This window comes from Heterocephalus glaber, unplaced genomic scaffold, assembly GCF_053883595.1.
Source record: "Heterocephalus glaber isolate CG9 unplaced genomic scaffold, H.glaber_assembly_v1.0 deba00000470, whole genome shotgun sequence".
Classification (NCBI taxonomy): Eukaryota; Metazoa; Chordata; class Mammalia; order Rodentia; family Bathyergidae; genus Heterocephalus; species Heterocephalus glaber.
In genome coordinates, this window is record NW_028258145.1 from 29,012,425 (window position 1) to 29,031,319 (window position 18,895).

General features: G+C 37.1%; 1 protein-coding gene across 1 annotated transcript; it reads left to right on the forward strand.

Moving 5' to 3' along the window:
- Positions 1 to 1,059: 1,059 nt before the first annotated feature.
- Positions 1,060 to 18,177, forward strand: Dusp11 (dual specificity phosphatase 11). The gene is made up of 9 exons (XM_087204342.1): positions 1,060 to 1,292; positions 3,068 to 3,143; positions 4,070 to 4,201; positions 6,643 to 6,766; positions 7,868 to 7,928; positions 9,802 to 9,848; positions 10,203 to 10,278; positions 10,606 to 10,764; positions 13,238 to 18,177. Exons 1-9 carry the CDS (start codon positions 1,192 to 1,194, stop codon positions 13,431 to 13,433), a joined length of 972 nt encoding a protein of 323 aa, XP_087060468.1. The 5' UTR covers positions 1,060 to 1,191; the 3' UTR covers positions 13,434 to 18,177.
- Positions 18,178 to 18,895: the final 718 nt, after the last annotated feature.

Genomic DNA, 18,895 nt, shown 5'->3' on the forward strand with positions numbered 1-18,895 from the left:
TGGCAAGTACAAGGTTCTGAGTTCAATCCTCGGTACAAAAAAAAAAGTAGGGCTGGGGCTTTAGCTCAGTGGTTCTGCTACCTGCCTCAAAAGCGCAAGGACCCCGAGTTCTATCCCCGGTACCAAAAAAAAAAAAAAAAAAAGAAAAAAAAAGTATATGCAAGTTACTTTCAGAAATTAGAAACTAAAATGTAAGTACTGTAAAAATTGCTATTGCAACTATTTACATTTTAATCTGCAATTTAGTACACTATTTTGTCTTTAGATTCACTATTTTTTCCTCTTCTACTTGTAGCAGTACGGTATTCAGAGTTTTTCTTACAGGTACAGGTCTCTTTATCTGATACTGTGTGGCAACCTTGGCCTTGAGTCCCACTGTTAGCTCTCTCAGGTACTTTTTTTGTATTTGACAAAATAAATCCATGCTCTCCACTTGCAGCATGATACCTAGCATGTGTTGGAAACCAGTAAAAGGCTGTCATTGGTAGTGTAGGTTAATAAAATTTTTGGTGGGTAATTAGCTAGTATTTTTCAAAGTTTGAAAAATGTGTGTCTTCCATTCCAGTAATTCTACTTGTAAGAATGAGATATAGTTGTGTATGCGTATAAGCATGCTCACATTGAATCATTATCCATTAAGAATAAAACCAAAACTGAAATAAAATTGGAACAAGCTTGCGGTCTATCAAGTTAGTCTGGTTAAATAATGGTTCTTTTCTTTGTGTTACTTATAATCAGTGAAATGTTTTCCTGTCATTAAAAAATAGGGAGACATATGCATAAATTCACTAGGAAAATCAAACAAAATGGATCGTATACGGCTTTTATATAAGAAGAGTTTAAATGTAAATGTAAACAATTGGAGTCGAAGAAAACACAAGGAACTAGGGCGGCGGGTTTTACCTTTTATTCCCTGTCCAGTACAGAATTTGAATTCTGAAGGGTGCACATACAAACAGATCGACATGTGCTCCCGGCTTCCGGCTATGGAGGGCGCTGTGGACACCAGAGTCCTGTTTACCAACCTTGCGTCTAAAACAGCGTGGCGACGCCGACGCAACGGGCGGGGGCGCAGGCGCAGTAGCGAGGAACCCGAATGCTTTGGATCCGGTTCGCTGCTTTGCTACGGAGGGCGCTGGCGCTACGGCTCTGACTCGCTCGGTATCTGAAGGGCGGTTTTTCGGGGCCTACATGAACCAATGGCATCATGCCCGCAGTGGCTGGGGCCGCGGACGCGACGTTACTGGACGCCCTTCAACCAAGAAGAAAGGTGGAAACCGCATCCCGGAAAGGTAATGAAGCTTAGCCCCGGGTCTTGGCCCTCCTGGCTTGTAGCGTCTGGGCGCGGCTCCACCTCGCGCTCTCGGCCTCACCCTGAGCCCTGGCGCGCTTGCCCCGGCATCCCGCCTGACGAACCTGGCCCCTCCCTGCGCCGCCTCCCGCGGTAGCCGAAAGGAACTGTGCGGTTAGTTCTGTGATTTCTCCCCGTCGTTAGAAAGAGAGCTGTGTCCAGTGCTCCTCCGGTAAAATACAGAAAGACTGCCCTGATGCGGGACTAATTGTGTTGGGGACACTCCTAAGTGACCAAAATGCTGTCTAGCCGCGATTACTCAAATTACGTTATTTTACCACAGAAAATTCGAGTAAGAAGTTTAAAGGGGCCTCCGCCCCCACGGCCTCGCAATCGACCTTCTGAAGTTTCATGTGAAGTTTGTTTACAGTGTTTCCAGGCATCACAGGGAAACTGGTGCTTCCTAACACGTGTCCTCTGAGAAACGTGCTTTCAAATAGTTTTTAAAATTTTGCTCGCCCCGCGTGGTGGTGCACGCCTGTAATCCCAGCACTTGGGACGATCTCCGTGAGTTCAAGGCCAGCCTGAACTGCATAGGACGACCTTGTCTCAACACCCCCCTCCCCCCGCCAAAAGACTTTGCTTGTATATTCCGTGACCCCCTTCTACTCCCTGAGACTTTCTGCCGTCTCATACTTGAAGTCTGTTTCGTTTTGTCTCCCCAATAATTTTTGAATCTGTCATCTCTCTCTTAGCGTCCTAATGCAGATCTTGACTGACCTATTGTAGTTAAATAGGAGTAGTGTCCATATATCTACTCTTTACTTCCTTGCAGTCCGTGAATCACACAAGAACTCTTAAATAGGTATTAAAAATGGAAATTGAGCTGTAGTTGGAAGATAGCTCATAGACATTTCTGTAAAGCATTGTTTTAAGCAAAGAAATGAAAGTCTGGTGTGCCTATAATCCCAGCACTGGGGAGGCTGAATCAGGAGGATCCCTGCCAGTTCGAGTTTAGCCTGGTCTACATAGTGAGTTCAAGGCCAGTCTGAGCTACATAGCAACATCCTATCTCAAAAAACCCCCCAAAAACCCACCACAAACTTAAGCAAAAATCCCCTCCTTTTTATGGCCTGTAATATAAGGGTTTGCATGGTTGGGATCTTCTCTACCTCTCCAGTCCCATCTCTTGCCACTCTTGTCCTCACTTTTTAAAAAATCTTAAAATATACGGAATTAAACTTAATTTTCACTCATTCTACAGAAGTATTACTCAAGTATTACTTTTCACTGAAACTCCTAGCATCACTAAATAAAGTTCACAGTTGCTGTTTTTATGAGCTGTTCTCTTCAAATATGAATTTGAAGCTTTCTTCTGATTGAATTTAATTGTCTCAGTTGTATAAAGACAAAAACTTATGAAGTGACAGAATTGAATTTAAATCATTTCATCCACTGTGTATGTATTAATGATACCTTCTTATTTGCTACTGAGTTATGTTTTTATCAGAGATATATAAGTTCACCAGCTTTTTATATTCGTTAAGTGTGCAGACTTTTGTCCTGTTTTGTTGCAGAATAGCTGTTTTCCAGATGGGAGCATGGGAAGAAAGAGATTATCAGTTTTTACTAGGCAGGGATTAATAAGCTGAGTGGCAAAATGCAAAGATGGGACGTTCTGGGTGTGCTGTAACTCCTGTTTTCAAGGAGCCTTCATTCTATGGAGGAAGACAAGGTTAAAATACAATTTGGTTGACAAAAAAACATATCTACTAGGTGGAAAGACTATCTCCCAATTGGACAGCGGATGCCTGGGACTCGTTTCATTGCTTTCAAAGTACCTTTGCAAAAGGTAAGCAGAAGTTAGTTCAGTATTCTTTCAGAAACCTAAATTCACCCTGTAGAACACTGGTTCTCAATCTTGGCACATTTCAGTTTCTGTTTTTGTAGCAAATACGTTGTAATGTCTTTGTACTGTCCTGAAATTAACTTCATAAATGAGTATGATCTACTTCCATATGTAACTAAGAAACCGGTGTAACATTCTCTGTAGAATATAAAGAATAAACTGGGTTCATAATAAAGTAATATGTTTTCAGTATATAAATACTTGTGCATGACTACACTAGAACATATAAAAAAATGATTGATTGCATCATCAGTGAAAGAACTATGAATGCAGACTGTGATCTAGGTGGGTTATATTTCAGTGGTAGAGGCTTCCATGATAGCAAACAACTATTAGTAGATTTCTAAACAAAACAAAGTACAGCCTTCTCTTTGTTGATAAAGCGATTACTATCCTGGGAAATTTAATATACATTAAAATTGTGCAAAAAATACTTTATTTGTAAAAAGAAGTTAAGTTCTAAGGCTTAGATAAATAGGAACAGTTTTTGCTTTTTAACCCTATATTAATGTTTTGTATTGTTTTTTGTACTGGGAATTATACTCAGAGCCTTGGCTTGCCAGGCAGGTGCTGTACTGCTGAGCTACATCCTCAGCCCTAACCTATATTAATGTTCAATAGGATGTTCAAATTCATTTATGAGATGGAACACACAGATATATGTATATATCTATATCTATATACATATCTCAAGTGCCTTTTTTTCTTTCAATCACTAGAAGACAGATTTGTAATATAGCTTCCAGAAGAATGGAAACTTTCCTTTGAGTCTCATTGTATGTTAGTGTCATATGCCTTGAATAACTGCATAAAATATAGTTTAGAATAAAGTGTACATTTGCTTTCTCTTATTTTATTCTCTCTGACAGAATTTTGAAGTGAATCTTGCTCCAGAAGAACGATTTTCTCTTTTGGATCTTTTTAACAAAATCCAAGAGCAAAATGAAGAGCTTGGACTGATTATTGATTTAACATATACTCAGCGCTATTACAAACCAGAGGTAAATACTTAATTGAAAAGAACTTTGTTTATTCTGATACTAAAATAACTGAAAGTAATTCAGTAATAATTGAGTAGTTTCCATCTTGTGTTAATATGAAGCCTGGCCATTCATGGGTAGTAGTAAATGATAAAGGGGAACAAGTAAATGGTTTCCTTAACTACCTGTTTAAATTGTTGTCTCCAAATGGGATTGGAGACATGACTTAAAATATAATATTTGGTCATCATTAGCACTGTCTATATGGAAATTATTTTCATCATTCTCGACGAGAACTTTGTAACCCTTAAACAAAAATTCCTCTGTTCCTTCATCTCCTTAGCCCCTGGTAACTTCTAATCTACTTTCTAGCTCTGTAAATTTGCATATTTTAGGTACCTTATACAAGTGTGTTATACAGTATTTTCCTTCTATTTCTGGCTATTTCACTTACATATTTTCAAAGTTCATTCATGTTGTACCCTATATCAGAATCTTTTCCTTTTTATGGCTGAATATTCTGTTGTGTGTATGTGCCAAGTTTTGTTTATCCGTTCACTTATTGGTAGACACTTAGGTAGTTCCTTTGCCTTTTGTGAGTAATGCTACTATGAAGATTGGTGTACAAATATTGTTCAGATCCTTGCCTTCAGTTCTAGAGGTATAGGTAGTGAAATTGCTGGGTCATATGATCGTTCAACCTTGTGAGAAACTGGCAGAGCTTTACAGTGCTATATTCATGCTTTTAAGCTATTACTCTTAACATATACATTCTAAACATATACAGAAAGAAGCATACTTATTAGTGTTCATTGTACAACCATTAATTCATACAACTGTTTTTTTTTGGTTTTTTGACACAGGATCTCACTAGTTCAGGCTGGACTTGAGCTCACTGTGTAGCCCAGGCTGGACTTGAACTTGCAGTGATCCTCATGGCTCAGCCTCCTGAGTGCTGGGATTACAAGCATGTGCCACCATGCCTGGCTCATTCAACTTCAATATTTATGTGGACTATTGTGTTTTGATATACCCTTGTCTTTACTCATTCTCTGTTATTTTAAAACAAATCTCATATATAACTTCATCTCTATATCTTTAGTATATGTATTTAAAATATAGTACTTTTATTCCTACCAGTTCTTTAATATCAAATACCCAGTCTATTGTACAACTTGGAATTATTTCCTAAATGTCATAAAAAATTGTCACCAGGCAGTGGTTAATTTGGTTATGTCTTAATTTATAGATTGCCTTTCATGTCTGTCTCTCTTTTTTTCCCTCCTTGTTGAATGAGTTATTACTTTCTAGTCCTTTTAATTTCTGCAGATTGGTAATTGAACCTAGTTTAATTGGAGCTCAAGCCTGGTTTTGGTTTTTTTCTTTTGCAAGACATTTTATAGGTGATATGTTTCCTTTTATCAGGAGGCTTAAAAATGGGTGGTTTTCTTTTATGATATAAGTAGTCGTTGATTGACCCATTAGTTTTTGGAGTACATAAAAAAAGGTAAATTCTGTCTTTTGTTTTTAAATTCATCAGCTAGGTGTAGTTCTGCAAAGAGGAATTTCTCCTCATCTATTTGGTTGCCCAGTTTTGTAGGCATAATTCTTTTTATTAAATAGTGTTTGAAATAATAAGTTGGTTCACTAATACCTTCCAGCTGGATTTTATTTAACTAATCTGGTTTTTGTGTTATTATAAACTCCACTGCAGTTGTCTCTTATTGAGGCACAGGTTGACGCCTTGTCTTTGAACAATTGGAGCATCTCTGTTTGGCTTCTTTTGATAACAATCCTAGTAGTCTTTGATCACTTTTTTTGGTATTTGTATGAAAAAAGTTCCAACACATCTCATATACATCAGTCTCAACCCAAATCATCCATTGTAACAAGCTGTTTTGATTTCTTTTAGTGGGAATATTTTAGACTACAGTCTGAGTGCTAAGAGGTGCAGTGGTACTGGGCCGAACTTGTTCCTAGGCTTTTTCTATGGGTAGATCTGGGAACTGTGTTTGTAATGTAAACTACATCATGGATTCAGACTGATAACTTTCCATCCATTTAAACTTAGAGCTACAGGATTTTCACTTACCTTTTCTGTCTCCTACCTGTATCTAATTTCTCCTGCCCCAAGAATATTTATGCTTCACAGCTGCTTTATGAAGGCATTGGGCCTTGAAATGTGAAATATTAGGTAGCACTGCTCATAGAATTTTAAGTTATACTGTATTTGTACTCATTCTCGTGGAATTAGCTATGTCTTGTATACCTGTTCGTTATCTGTCCTGTAGTTTTATCAAGTAATATATATTGGTTGAACCAGCTTTGGAAAAAATAGCTCGTTCATCAGAATCGCTGACATTCAGAGTTTATTATATTCTCTTGGCTTATCAGATTGTTCTAATTAATTTTTAATTTTCTACAAGTAAAATAATGTGTATTTTTCTTGTTTTGCTTTGTAGGATTTGCCAGAAACTATTCCTTATTTAAAAATTTTTACAGTTGGGCATCAGGTGCCCGATGATGACACTATTTTTAAATTCAAGTGTGCTGTTAATAAATTTTTGAAGAACAATAAAGATAATGGTAAGTTTTTATTTAAAAAAATTACATTTTGAATGGCATTGGAGATTTTTGATCGTTGTAAATTTTGACATTAAGCCTGTAATCATTTTACCTGTTAAGGTGAAAATGTGAGAAGTTGATAATACAGTGTTTTTCATTTTATTGGTCAGAAAAAGTTTTCTTTGGTAAGTGATTTTAGTGAGAAAGATGAACTGAAGTAGCTTACTCATATAACAAAATAAAAATTTTGTTTCATCTTCTGTGTTGGTTAAGAGATGACAGATAAGAAAAACAGAAAAATCTCAGGATCTGAGAGTTACAGAAAAGAAACAGCAAAAGGTAAATGTTAGGCAGTCCCAAATAGAACCAAAATAAGACAGTGTGGGTCATTAAATTGTACGTTTGTTTTACATATTTAAGATATTTCCATTGTTTTTTCCCCTTTGATTCCAGTTTTGCTCGTGTTTAGTACCAAGTGAGTGAAGGCTGGTCTGGTCTAGCTCAGTGTTTAGAGTACTTGCCTCCAGTACTGCCCCTCAAAAAAGTGAGAGGGAGGCATGAGGTATGGTCTGAGGAAGAGAGGAGAGAACCAACAGACAAATGAACAAAAAGAAAGTTAAGGCATTTCATTTGTTTCATTCCAAAACAAATTTCATTCTTTTTGACAACTCTTGTTTTGCTTGCTTCTTCTGTAATTAAATCAATTCTAATGGATACTTTATATTAAGACAAATGACTTTGTCTCAGTGCAGTTTTAGCTGTTAATACCTGTCCAGGCTTTCTGCAGTTTACATCATTGGGTCTAATGGGGACTATGCAAATTTTCCTATAGAAAGTGAATATTGGTTTTCTGGTAGGTGATTCTGTATAACATGTTCCTGAAAAACACATTTCTTTTCAGGGTATTGGTAATGTTTCTGATTCTTTTTTTTTTTTGGTACTGGGGATCGAACTTGGGTCCTTCCGCTTGCAAGGCAGGCGGCAGAATCACTGAGCTAAATCCCTGGCGCAGGGTACTGGTAATGTTATAGTAACTTCTACATGCTACTCTTGAGAAAATCGTCTAATTTACCTTTAGTGTATCTATTACAGTTACTTCACTCTGTATTTCTTGTTTTATAGACAAACTTATTGGTGTCCACTGTACCCATGGTTTAAACAGGACTGGCTACCTCATCTGCAGGTGAGTTGCCAACCCTAGAGGTAAATCATGTTTAAGTTATTTTTGTCTGATTACAATGATATTGTAAGCTTGTTTCAAAAAATGCAATCAGTATAGAAATATGTGTAGAGGTCTTTTGCTTCGTTTGTTAGGTTGATTCCTAGTATAGAAATATGTGAAGCAGAAAGCATTTTTGTCTGCCACCAAGAGGTTACTATCATTAATATTTTAATATATATCTTTTTAGTTTTCAGAGATGTAGCTGAAAGCATATATATGTAGTTTCTGGTATAATAGATATGCTATTTAACACAATGTGTTATATAGACATGTTTCTGTGAAAGTTCTTACTCTTTTTAAAGGCTGCATTGTTCATCCACATACTGATGAGCATGAAAGTTAGAAGTTTTCAATATTAAAATAATGCATATTCCTCTGTGAACATCTTCAAATACATATGGAGATGTTCAGAGATAATTTCTGTTAGAATGGAAATTTTTTTTTTTTTGGTTTTTGGAGATAGAGTCTCGCTTTGTAGTTCAGGCTAGCCCTGAGCTCACTATGTAGCCCAGGCTACCCTCGAACTCATAGTGATCCTCCTGCCTCTGCCTCCCTAGTGCTGGGATTACAGGCCACCACGTCTGGCTAGAATGGAATTTCTGAATCAAAGTATGCATTCTTACACTTTTCATGGATATTTGATGGGTACTGTGCCTATTTATGTTTCTTCATTCAGAAAATGTAAAACTACCCTTTGTGAAGGAATAGGCATGAAAGAGTCACACAAATGCATATAAAATTATAACTGACAGGTGTTTTGCAAAGAGACGTGATGTTATGAGAGATTATAATGGAAAAGATTTGACCTCATCAAGAGTAGGGACTGCAGGTTTCCACGAGGAAGTTTGAGGCAATATCTGAAGGTTGAATTGATACTAATCAGGTAGGGACACGGTGGAGAGAATTGTGTCTATAAGGAACAGCACAAACCCTAAACAGGTCAACATACATTGTGTTGGGGGGGTACCATGGGGTACGTATGATATTAGATTGGAGGTGGCAGTATAAGTAGGAGACAGATCATGCAGAACTGTATTTAAGTTTTGTTTTAAGAACAAAGAAAAGCACTGAATTTTTTGGTAGTGGTGAGTGTCTGGAACATAATAAAATTCTGTGTTTTCAACCTATCATTTTACTACTGAGTGGAGAATGCACCACAGAGGAAAGAAGTAGAAATAAGGAGTCAGGTTAGGAAACTTACAGGAAGTGAGGCAGAATGGTATCTTGGAGCAAGATGTGGTGGGTATTTTGGTGGAAAATGTGATCATACTCCAGAGATTATTTAGGTACTATCTTTTCATAATTTGATGGTGGGGTGAAGATGAGAATGAGAGGAAATGAAACAGTGATGATGCTCCTGTTTCTGGCCCATACAGTTGGTTACAATATTTTTAAGATATGATTTATTATTTTTCCCAGTTCGTCTTTTGCTTGTTGTTGGTACCTGATAAATATTCTGTCATATTAAGGAAGTCTTCTGTGTTTTAGTGTACATAGCATTTTGTTCAAAAATTCCTCTTGAAGTTTTTCAAGTACCTTTTAAACACCTGCCATTTGGGGGCTGTATTTTCTTTTCTTTCTTCTTTTAATTAAATTATTATATTAATGTATGTACTTTTATTAATAGATTTTCTAAAGTTGGGTCATCCTTGCATTCTTGGAGTAGTCTTTTTGTTGTTATGGCATATCATTCTTTAATAATTGTTGGATTAGATGTGCTGATATTTCCTTAGCATTTTTATGTCTCCATTTGTAAATGAAATTGGACCTTTTTTGAAAAAACCTTTTTTTCTTTTTGTATATATAAATGACCCAAATTATGTTGTTTTGTTAGATATTTGATTGATGTAGAAGGCATGAGGCCAGATGATGCAATTGAATGTAAGTATGAGGGTTGTCGCTGTTTTTTCCCGTTTTATAAAAATTAAAGGTAAAAATATAAATGAATTTCTCAAATTTTGAAAAAAATTCATAATTCATTTGCTTCAATGTAAGATATAAAAAAAGAAAACTCTTGGGGCTGGGAGTGTAGCTCAGTGATAGAGTGCATGCCCAGCACCAAAGAAACAAAAACCCCAAAACCATATAAGGTAATCTTTTACCAAAAGTTTATAAAGGGATGTATCTGGAAGTGGTGAGCTGTAACAGCCTAAGTAATTAGTGATTTTATTTTAATCTCTGTGGGAAAGATTTGGGTTTTGTACAATAATTTCTAACAGTTCATCCACTCCTCAGTATTCAATAGGTGCCGAGGACATTGCATAGAAAGACAAAACTATGTTGAAGATCTTCAGAATGGTCCTGTCAGAAAGTAAGTCTTGCATTTCATATGTGAAGTTTGTGATTCAGGAGATCTTTTTCTTATATAATTCAAGTTGGATATATCCATTCTTTTCATAGGTTGTTCCTTACTGGGGGAAATCTAAACAAATAGGAATGAGAGGAGGAAGAGATTGTTACTTACATAGGTCAAAAATGGAGTAACTGGGCTGGGGATTTAGCTCTGTGCTTCCATTGCCTGCCCCACAAGAGCAAGGACCTGAGTTTGATCCCCAGTACCAAAAAAAAAAAAAGGAGTAACTAAATTGGAACCAAAATTTGGAAATTAGTAATACTGTGTGGAAATGTTTTCTTTGAGGAATTGGAATTCCGGTGTATGCAGATCAAGTGGTTTTGAAGACTCTGTGGAACCATTCCACAGCAATAACAAGTCTGTTAACCATGGACTGAGGTACAACCTACAAAATCCACCTCCTTTCCGGCGTTTTCACACCCAGTACTGGCAACAGTCAGTCAGGTACCTCTGCTTTCCCTTTGTCTCGAACTGAAACAGAAATTAGTACTATTAATCGGTGAAAATATATTATCATAATGGTGAGGAATTGATATGTTCTTGCTGGTCAGTATCAACTAGCAGGTATCATCTCCCCTCTGTATTTTGGAAAATCAAATACAGGGTAGACAATTAGGAAAGGAACTTAGAAATTTTTAGTGATTTTAAGCTTAGTTTAAGCCAACAGTTTGATATGGCTTCCAGAGATAATTTTGCATTCTGAGGCTATTTTAATTTTGGTATAGTTTTCAGAATGAGAAAGGCTGTTATTTAAAGAGTAAATACAAATAAAGAAAAATAATAAAACCCCAATAGAGACATCTGCATAGTATTTGAACAGGTTAATCACACTTGTGAAAATAGAGCAATCTCAGTTCAGTGAAAGTAGTGTATTAGAATTATCCAGAAAATCTAGGTATAGTGGCACACACCTGTAATCCCATCACTCCTGGAGATTGAGGCAGGAGGAGCGCAAGTGAGGTCGCAGTCTGAACAACATAGCAATTTAATGAGGCCTTGTCTAAAATTAAAAAAGGGGTTGGGGTATAGATCAGTGTAAAGGCCCTGAATTCAATAAATTGTATCTATATGTCTGTGTCTATATGTCTAAAGGAGAGAGGGAGAGGAAAAGAGACACCAGAAGGGCTTTCTTAGGGGAATTGGCTCAAGCAATTACAGAGTTGGAGAAATCCCACAACTGGCTATATGCAAGCTAGACATCCAAGGATGCCTGTAGTATAACTCAGTCCAAGTGAGAAAGCTCCACACCAAGGCACCTTGTGACTTGGAGTTCAAGTGCTGAGGCCAAAACCCTGAGAGAACCCTTGGGGTCAGGGTGAGTGTTAAGAGGGGGAGGGGAAGGTACACTTCTAGTGCAAGTCCTAGGGTCCAGAATCTGAGTTTTAATATCTAGGGGCAAGAGAAGAATGTCCCAGCTGCAGCAGAGAGGGCAGATTTCTGCTGGAACTCAAGCTATTTGATTGGTCCTCACCACACTGATGGCAGATCTTCCATCCTCAGTCTACCAGTTTAAACACTAGTCTTTTCCAGAAACACTTCACAGATATACCCAGAAATAATCCTTTACCAGATATCTGGGCTTTCTTTAATTCGGTCTAATTGATACCTAAAACTTAACTATCACAAAAGCAAAGCCTTATTCTTTGACTATTTAGCAACAATTTTTGATGAGCGGTCCAGTGGAGTGTTTGTCAGGCTGTACATAGATTTGCCTCCTGGCTCTGCCATTCACCTACTGTGTGGTTTTGGGTGAGATACTTAACCTCTCTAAATTTCCATCTTGTCAGTCAGGTGGAGATTTTAATAATATAGAACCCATAAGGGGTTGTTGTTGACTACATCATTAGTTAAAACAGTTTAGCCCATTGTAAACACTTTCATAAAGATGTTGGCATTTTTAAGAGATGTAAACATTTGAAAAAGATGGTGGTAGTGTTGTAGAAAATTGGTATAACCCTTTTGAAACACAATATTAATAGCCATAAATATACCTGGTAATTTCATCTTGAGCTAAGGAAATACTGTAAAATGTGGAAAAGGCTGTATTCATTTAGTCACTTAGTACTTCTGTAAAACGCCCCAGTACGTCAGATACTGGGCTAGGTGCTCAGATACAAAAGTATATATTCCTAGATGTTAATCTCCGAAGTGTTTATGGTAGTAGCCTGTATTCCTAACAATGGAAAATATAGCAAAATAATTACAGTATATCCGTTCTACATTTTGTAAAGTGTTATGTAAAGCTCACTTATGCTAAACAAAAATAATACTGTGATTCAACATGAAAAAAGATGCAGTGAGAAAAAGTAAAAGGAAATGTTGACAAGTTGAATTAGACCTAATGGGATTGAGAAGTTTTGGGGGTTTTATCAGATTTCTAAATTTTTGTATGATTATATATATTTGCTAATCTTGGTTTTGAAAGAATTAAACACTATCCTAATGTGTTGCATGTATCATGGCTACACTTTTAAAATAACTTCTTATTTATTTATAAAATAAAAACAGTTCTCTTTTTTAAATTTTTTTTTTTTCGTTTTAAATTTTTTTTTCCTGATTTCAATATTGAATAGCTTATTCTGTCTAATATCAACCATGCCAATCTTTTGGAGGGAATGTCAGTTGAACTAGTATGGGCATTCATTTATCTATGTAGGAAAGAGTAGAATGCTCCTAGTAAACTATGTGTGCCAAGGCATTGTAGGAAACTTAAAATATATTGTCTTAATTTATCTTTATAACAGCCTGTGAAGAGAGGGTATTAAGAGCTCCATTTTATAAAGAATGAAGAGTTAGAAGGATAAGTAATTTTTCTACTTAGGTCAGCCAGGTAGGAAACTGTAGAACTGCAATATGGATTGTTTTATAAGGGTTATTGTATTTTATTCTAATAATGATTTATTACTTCCTGTTTAAGAAAATTTTCACAAACTCAGAATGTTTACCAGAGAGGCCCTGCGCCCCCTCCTGGCCCTGCTGGAGAGGACTATTCACAAAGGAGATACTTTTGGAGTATGAAGCCAAATGGCAGTCAAGCAGCTCAGAATAAGAGGTGGTATTCTGGTGGTTACCAGAGACTATCTTCTCCAGCCTATTGGGGATGGAACAAGTGATACAGGCCTGTCCTGGAATTCTACCTGGTGAACAGAGCTGGACTGAAGATTGCTGGAGTGATTTTCAGTAAAAATCAGGTCAAATTATTTTTCAGGTCAAATGGGTTTTTTAAAACAACTTTATTGCCTCCTTCTATGTGTTCAAGCATAAAGGAGAATTGTGATAATATTGCCTTGTTGCTGATAAATTCATATTAATTATAGCAATGCAAAAAAAAGATCATTCCAGTCTTAAATTTTTCTAAAGGAAGATATTTTAGATCTGATAAAAATATTAAGAACTTCCCTTGCAAATTATTTTTTAAAATTCTATCCTTTTTTCTATATATTTCCTTCTGATTAGACTTGTGATATGAGATATAAATTTTTAGTGTTTTTGTTATGTTCTCTTGACCCAGTCATTAAGGGTACCTTTTTTTTCTCTAACTGTTCAAATTTTTACTAAAGTCTACCTAGAAAGACAGTTTCTTTAGAACCTAGTCATTATCTGTATTAGTTCTGATATTTTTGTGATTAGCTATTTCTTTCTTAGGCAGTCAGTATTGGGATTTGACCAACTTCCTTTTACTGAATTGCCAGATGTGCCGTTAAACACAAAGATGGATGAAAATGTTAGGGATTGTTAATTGGGCAATAGAGAAACTAACCGGAGTGCTGGCTAATCAATGGATAATTTTCCTGACAGGGTAAATGTCATCAAAGGGGTTGAACTATCCAGAAAGCTTGAAAACTTTTGTAGATTTATAGAAGTTGCTCAATGAATGGAGTTAAGATATGACCACAGATTTCCTGGAATATCTGGGAAGACTGTTATTCCTCCTCTTTTGAACATAACTCTCTGGGATCTTTCTCCAGTTGCCTCTTACACTGGAGTGGTGCTTTACCTCAGGAATACACAGGTAGATCACTTGAGAGGATGTTAATAAGTTTTAGTTGCAGAGGAAGCTAGAAATCTTGGCTTGCTTGAGAAAGTATCTAAACATCATGACGCATAGTAAACCTCAGTGAATATTTGAGGAATACTTGGGCAACTCAGATTCATTTTATAAAGCCTCTTAATTTTGAGGATTTGTATCATAGAATGTCTAATACTATATGATAGTTGTTTCATATATGAACAGTGTGTGGAGCCTGACCTTACGGAAGTACTGTAACTTAACTGTTCTCCTTGCCTGTATCTAATTCGGTCATGTCTCTCCAGTTTACCTAAATGATAGCTCATAAAGCTTTTCTCTGCTTGCTACTTTTAACAGAGATACAGAAGTCCTTTATGTTATAAGCCTACTGTTGTAAAATTATTCTCCGAAAGATATGAAGGCTCACACTGGAAGACGTTGAAGCAAAACAACTATGAAGCCAAAAACCCCAAACAACAACAACAACCAAAACAATACCATGGGTGCATATGGGAATCTACCCAGTCCCATAGTTGTAAAGAATGGTTTGGCAAAGTGGGCATGGTGGTGCACACTTGTAATCCTAGGACTTGGGAGGCTGAGGCAGGAGGATCACAAGTTTGATTCCTGCCTGGGCAACTCAGCAATAAATAAAAAAGGTTGGAGATGTAGCGCAGTGAGAATGCTCTAGGTTCAATCCTCAGTACCACAGAAAGAAGGAATGACTTATCAGTTGCTCCTGAGGAGGACACTTTCATTAGTGCCATCATACGGGCTCTGTCACTTTTAAAATTTTTTTCTAGGGCCTGAGATTTAGCTCAGTGGTGCCACACCTGCCTTGCAAGTGCAAAGTCCTTGAGTTCAATCCCTGGTACCAGAAAAAAAAATTTTTTTTCTTGACTCTGTTGCCCCCTTCGTATGGCCTCATTTTAGTTATCAGTGTGGCTTGTTAAAAAAGACCTGCCATTTTATATGTTATGTCCCATTTATTCTTCATTGCACTGGTTCTGGTTCTGCTCACACTGCACCATTGAAAAAACTAAAAGCCTCTGGCTAAAGGGATGAGTAGCTCCCTCTTTGAGTTTTTTAGTGATCTATTTAGGCTTTTAAAATTTATTTTTATTTAAAAGCACATATGAATAGTTTAAAATTCAAATAGCTGTATTGAGATCACCATAAAAAAAGATCAGTATTCTGCCCTAACCCTGATTATTATTTTTCAAAAGCAAACACTCTTAAGTATTACCTTCTGGTATTTGCCTCCATTATTTAAATAATATGCACATATATATGTGTGTATATACATATGCATATTCTTGATTTTTTCAATTGTAGTATTATCTGTTAAGGAATTTTTACTATGGTAAATGAGGATTTAGCTCTTTCACATCACACTATCATTTTCCAGCTTTTGGTTAAATCAGTATTGTGAGTTCATGCTGCTAGCTAAATATCATTCCTCATGAGCAATAGTGTACTGGAGTTATATTTCCTTTCTTATATGCCTTGTTGCCCCTCTCATTTTTGCCTAATTTGTTTGCTGCTTTTCCTATGGACCTTATCATTAATTCATTCCCTGAATCTCTAATAACATTAGAACATATTTTAATATGATTAAATATATAGCTGTTTATTCTCTGAAACATTCTTTTTTTTCTATTGAGGTACAAGGAACTAAACCCGGGCTTCCTATCAGGCAAATGCTCTCCCACTGATCTACACCTCCAACTCCTCTGTGTGTGTGTCGTGTCTGTTTGTGTGTGAGTGTGTGTGTGTGTGAGTATGTGTGTGTGTGTGTGTATATCTTTTTTTTTTTGGTACCGGGGATCAAACTTGGGTTCTTACTCTTGTGTAGCAGGTGGCGAAACCACTGAGCTAAATCCCCGGCCCTTTTTTTTTTTTTAAGGAGATGAGATCTCACTGTGTTGCCCAGGTTGGCCTTAAACTCTCAGATTGAAGCAATCCTCTGCTCTGCCTCAGCCTCCTGACTAGGGCCACAGACATATGCCACCACACCTAGCTCTATATTCTTACCTTCTAAGAGCTAGCTTTTACTTTCTGAATGTCATATTTTTTTCAGAAAAAAATAGAATTTTATATCTCCTTAATGTTACCAGTTTTTAATGTTTCTTTGGTTCCCTGCCTCAGCGTTTTCCTTGTTGTCTGTACCTCTATCTGTCATATTAGAGATGTTCTTGAAACATGTGACAGTGTTTATTTTTCATCTACCTGTACTTAAGATTGAGCACTAAAAGTCGAACTCTATTCTTGTTTGTGGTGGATTTAGAATGAGGTAGCTAATCAGTTTGGTACCTTCCCCCTGCTGCACAATCTAGCCTTTAGTTTTCATCTTTCTTTTCTTTCTTTCCTTCTTTCTTTCTTTTCTTTCTTTTTTTCTTTCTTTCTTTGTTTCTTCTTTCTTTCTTTTGAGACAGGGTCTCACTATGTAATTCAGGCTGGCCTTGAACTTACTAGTAGCTCAGAATGGCCTCTATAACTGGAACTCACAGTGATCCTCCTGCCCCAACCTTCCCAGTGCTAGATTACAGGTATGTGCCACCACGCCCCGCTGTTTTTCACCACATTGACAGATACCATCTATAAAATTTTTATTGTAACCTCTTATTTACCATGTCTTATCTCTCCCAACCTGGGGAGTTTTTATCTTTAAAAATTCCTTAGATGTCATTTGATAGGGTTTGGGTAGGGGCCAGAAGGTTTTGGCCTGAGAGCCAATATAATGAGAATTTCATTACCAAATAAATTACTTTTGGGGTGTGTCCTTAGTAATTGTTTTGGTGCCTCACATCACTGGAGTGTAAGCCATGGAGTGTCCTAAGTCATCATTTTGGCCTATAATGCCAGCCACAAATGTTCCTCCTACGGAGAGAGACTTATCTAGGATGCTATCTAAACCTCTTTCCCAAAGACTTTCTGACAACAGTCTTAATTATGTCCTGAAAACAGGCTCATTCCTGTTATTGTCCTCTTGGAAATCTTGAATGGCTTCTAGCCTTCATACTCCATTTTCAACTAACTCCTTATCAGGGCTTCTGTAACTGACTGCAGGCTGACTTTTCCGTGCACTTTGTGTTCCCTTCCATGTCTGGGTGCCAGCTATTTCATGAGTATTCTGTGCCATGCAAACTTACGACACCACACCCTTTGTCTTCCAGGTCGTTCCCTTGACTGCAGGGCCTTCTCCTGTGGTCTCTGTGAACCAAATATATTCTCATTGAGCCATATCTCCTCTATAAAGTCTTCTTTCCCAACCCTACACTCAAGTGAATGATCCTTTTTTCTAAAGGCACCTTGTGGCATTAGTGATTACATGTGTGTCTGATGCTATATGAACACAGGATCTAAGGTATCACCTGAGATACTCTCAAATCCCTCCTGCTTTTTGGCAGCACTGTTTGCCTCTGGGTCCACAATGCCCATTTTAGTCTTTGCCAGCAGACCTCATTGAGATTGTCAAGCTGATCAGAACATGTTAACTCTGGGCCTGCATGGTCTTTCTGACCCCTACACCAAGCCTTTCCACTCTCAGATCTAACCCTAATGTTGAGTTAGAGGTAATGCTACTACCGCACAGACCTTGGGACCTGGCTTGCTGAGTTGTCATGTAAGGGTGGGGTGATGATCCAGAAGTGTGGAGGAGTCATCTCCCTTGTGAGCCTTCCAGAGAAGGTCCAGCCTCCTGCGTGTCTTCCTGGCTCATTGCAAAGCCTGCCAGTTCGGTGGCACACTGTATCACTTTGTTGTGCATTGTTTTTCCTTCCCTTAACATTTTCCTCATCCTTCCTACTCTGTTGTTATATATCTCAAATAAAATACCATTGGTTGAATCCTTGCTTCTGGCTGTGATTTATAGAGAATCTGAGAAATATTTAAAAATTGAGCAGTCATAAGAGTTTAGTTGTTCAGCCACGCAGAGGGCAAGTAGCTGCTGATCTCTTCCACTGATATGACATGGAATTCTACAAATATATCAAGAATTACAGATTACCAACTCCCCAAGAGGAACATAATCATGATTTACTGGAAACATGTACTAATGAAAAATAAAAATTAAAAAGAAGTGTATGTGATAAGTGGGTGATTACATCTGTGTAGTTTGGCCAGAAAAAAAAATCAGTTTTAATGGACTGAGAATGAGTCAAAGGATGGTGTTGACTCCTCTGTACTTAGGTGAGTGTATTGAAGACAATAAAGGTGAAACAGCAGATACTTCCTAGAGCATTGCATATTGCCAAATTCACAGAATAAAGCAGTAGAATAACTAGTTTGATTTTAAATTACAGATTTCGCTGGGGGTTATATTCATACGACACAGGAATACTGTTTGGAATCTGTATTAGCACTTTCAATGTTAGACTAATTTTAAGACCATAAGTTATAAATATTCATGCAAGTCTACATACAATGTTGGTAGGTCAGTATTGATACCCTTATAAAAGTTCTTAACACCTTGTCAAATTAGAGCTTTTGAACCAACTTGCCTGTGATGCATGATATATCTAACCTTATAGCTATAGACAAAGGGATCATTACCTGTGCGATGAC

Coding starts and splice junctions, on each gene's coding strand:
- Dusp11 (XM_087204342.1), top strand. CDS start 1,192: ATGAACCAATGGCATCATGCCCGCAGTGGCTGGGGCCGCGGACGCGAC. Junction 9,849..10,202: donor GCCAGATGATGCAATTGAAT/GTAAGTATGAGG, acceptor TCCACTCCTCAG/TATTCAATAGGTGCCGAGGA. Junction 10,279..10,605: donor CAGAATGGTCCTGTCAGAAA/GTAAGTCTTGCA, acceptor GTTTTCTTTGAG/GAATTGGAATTCCGGTGTAT.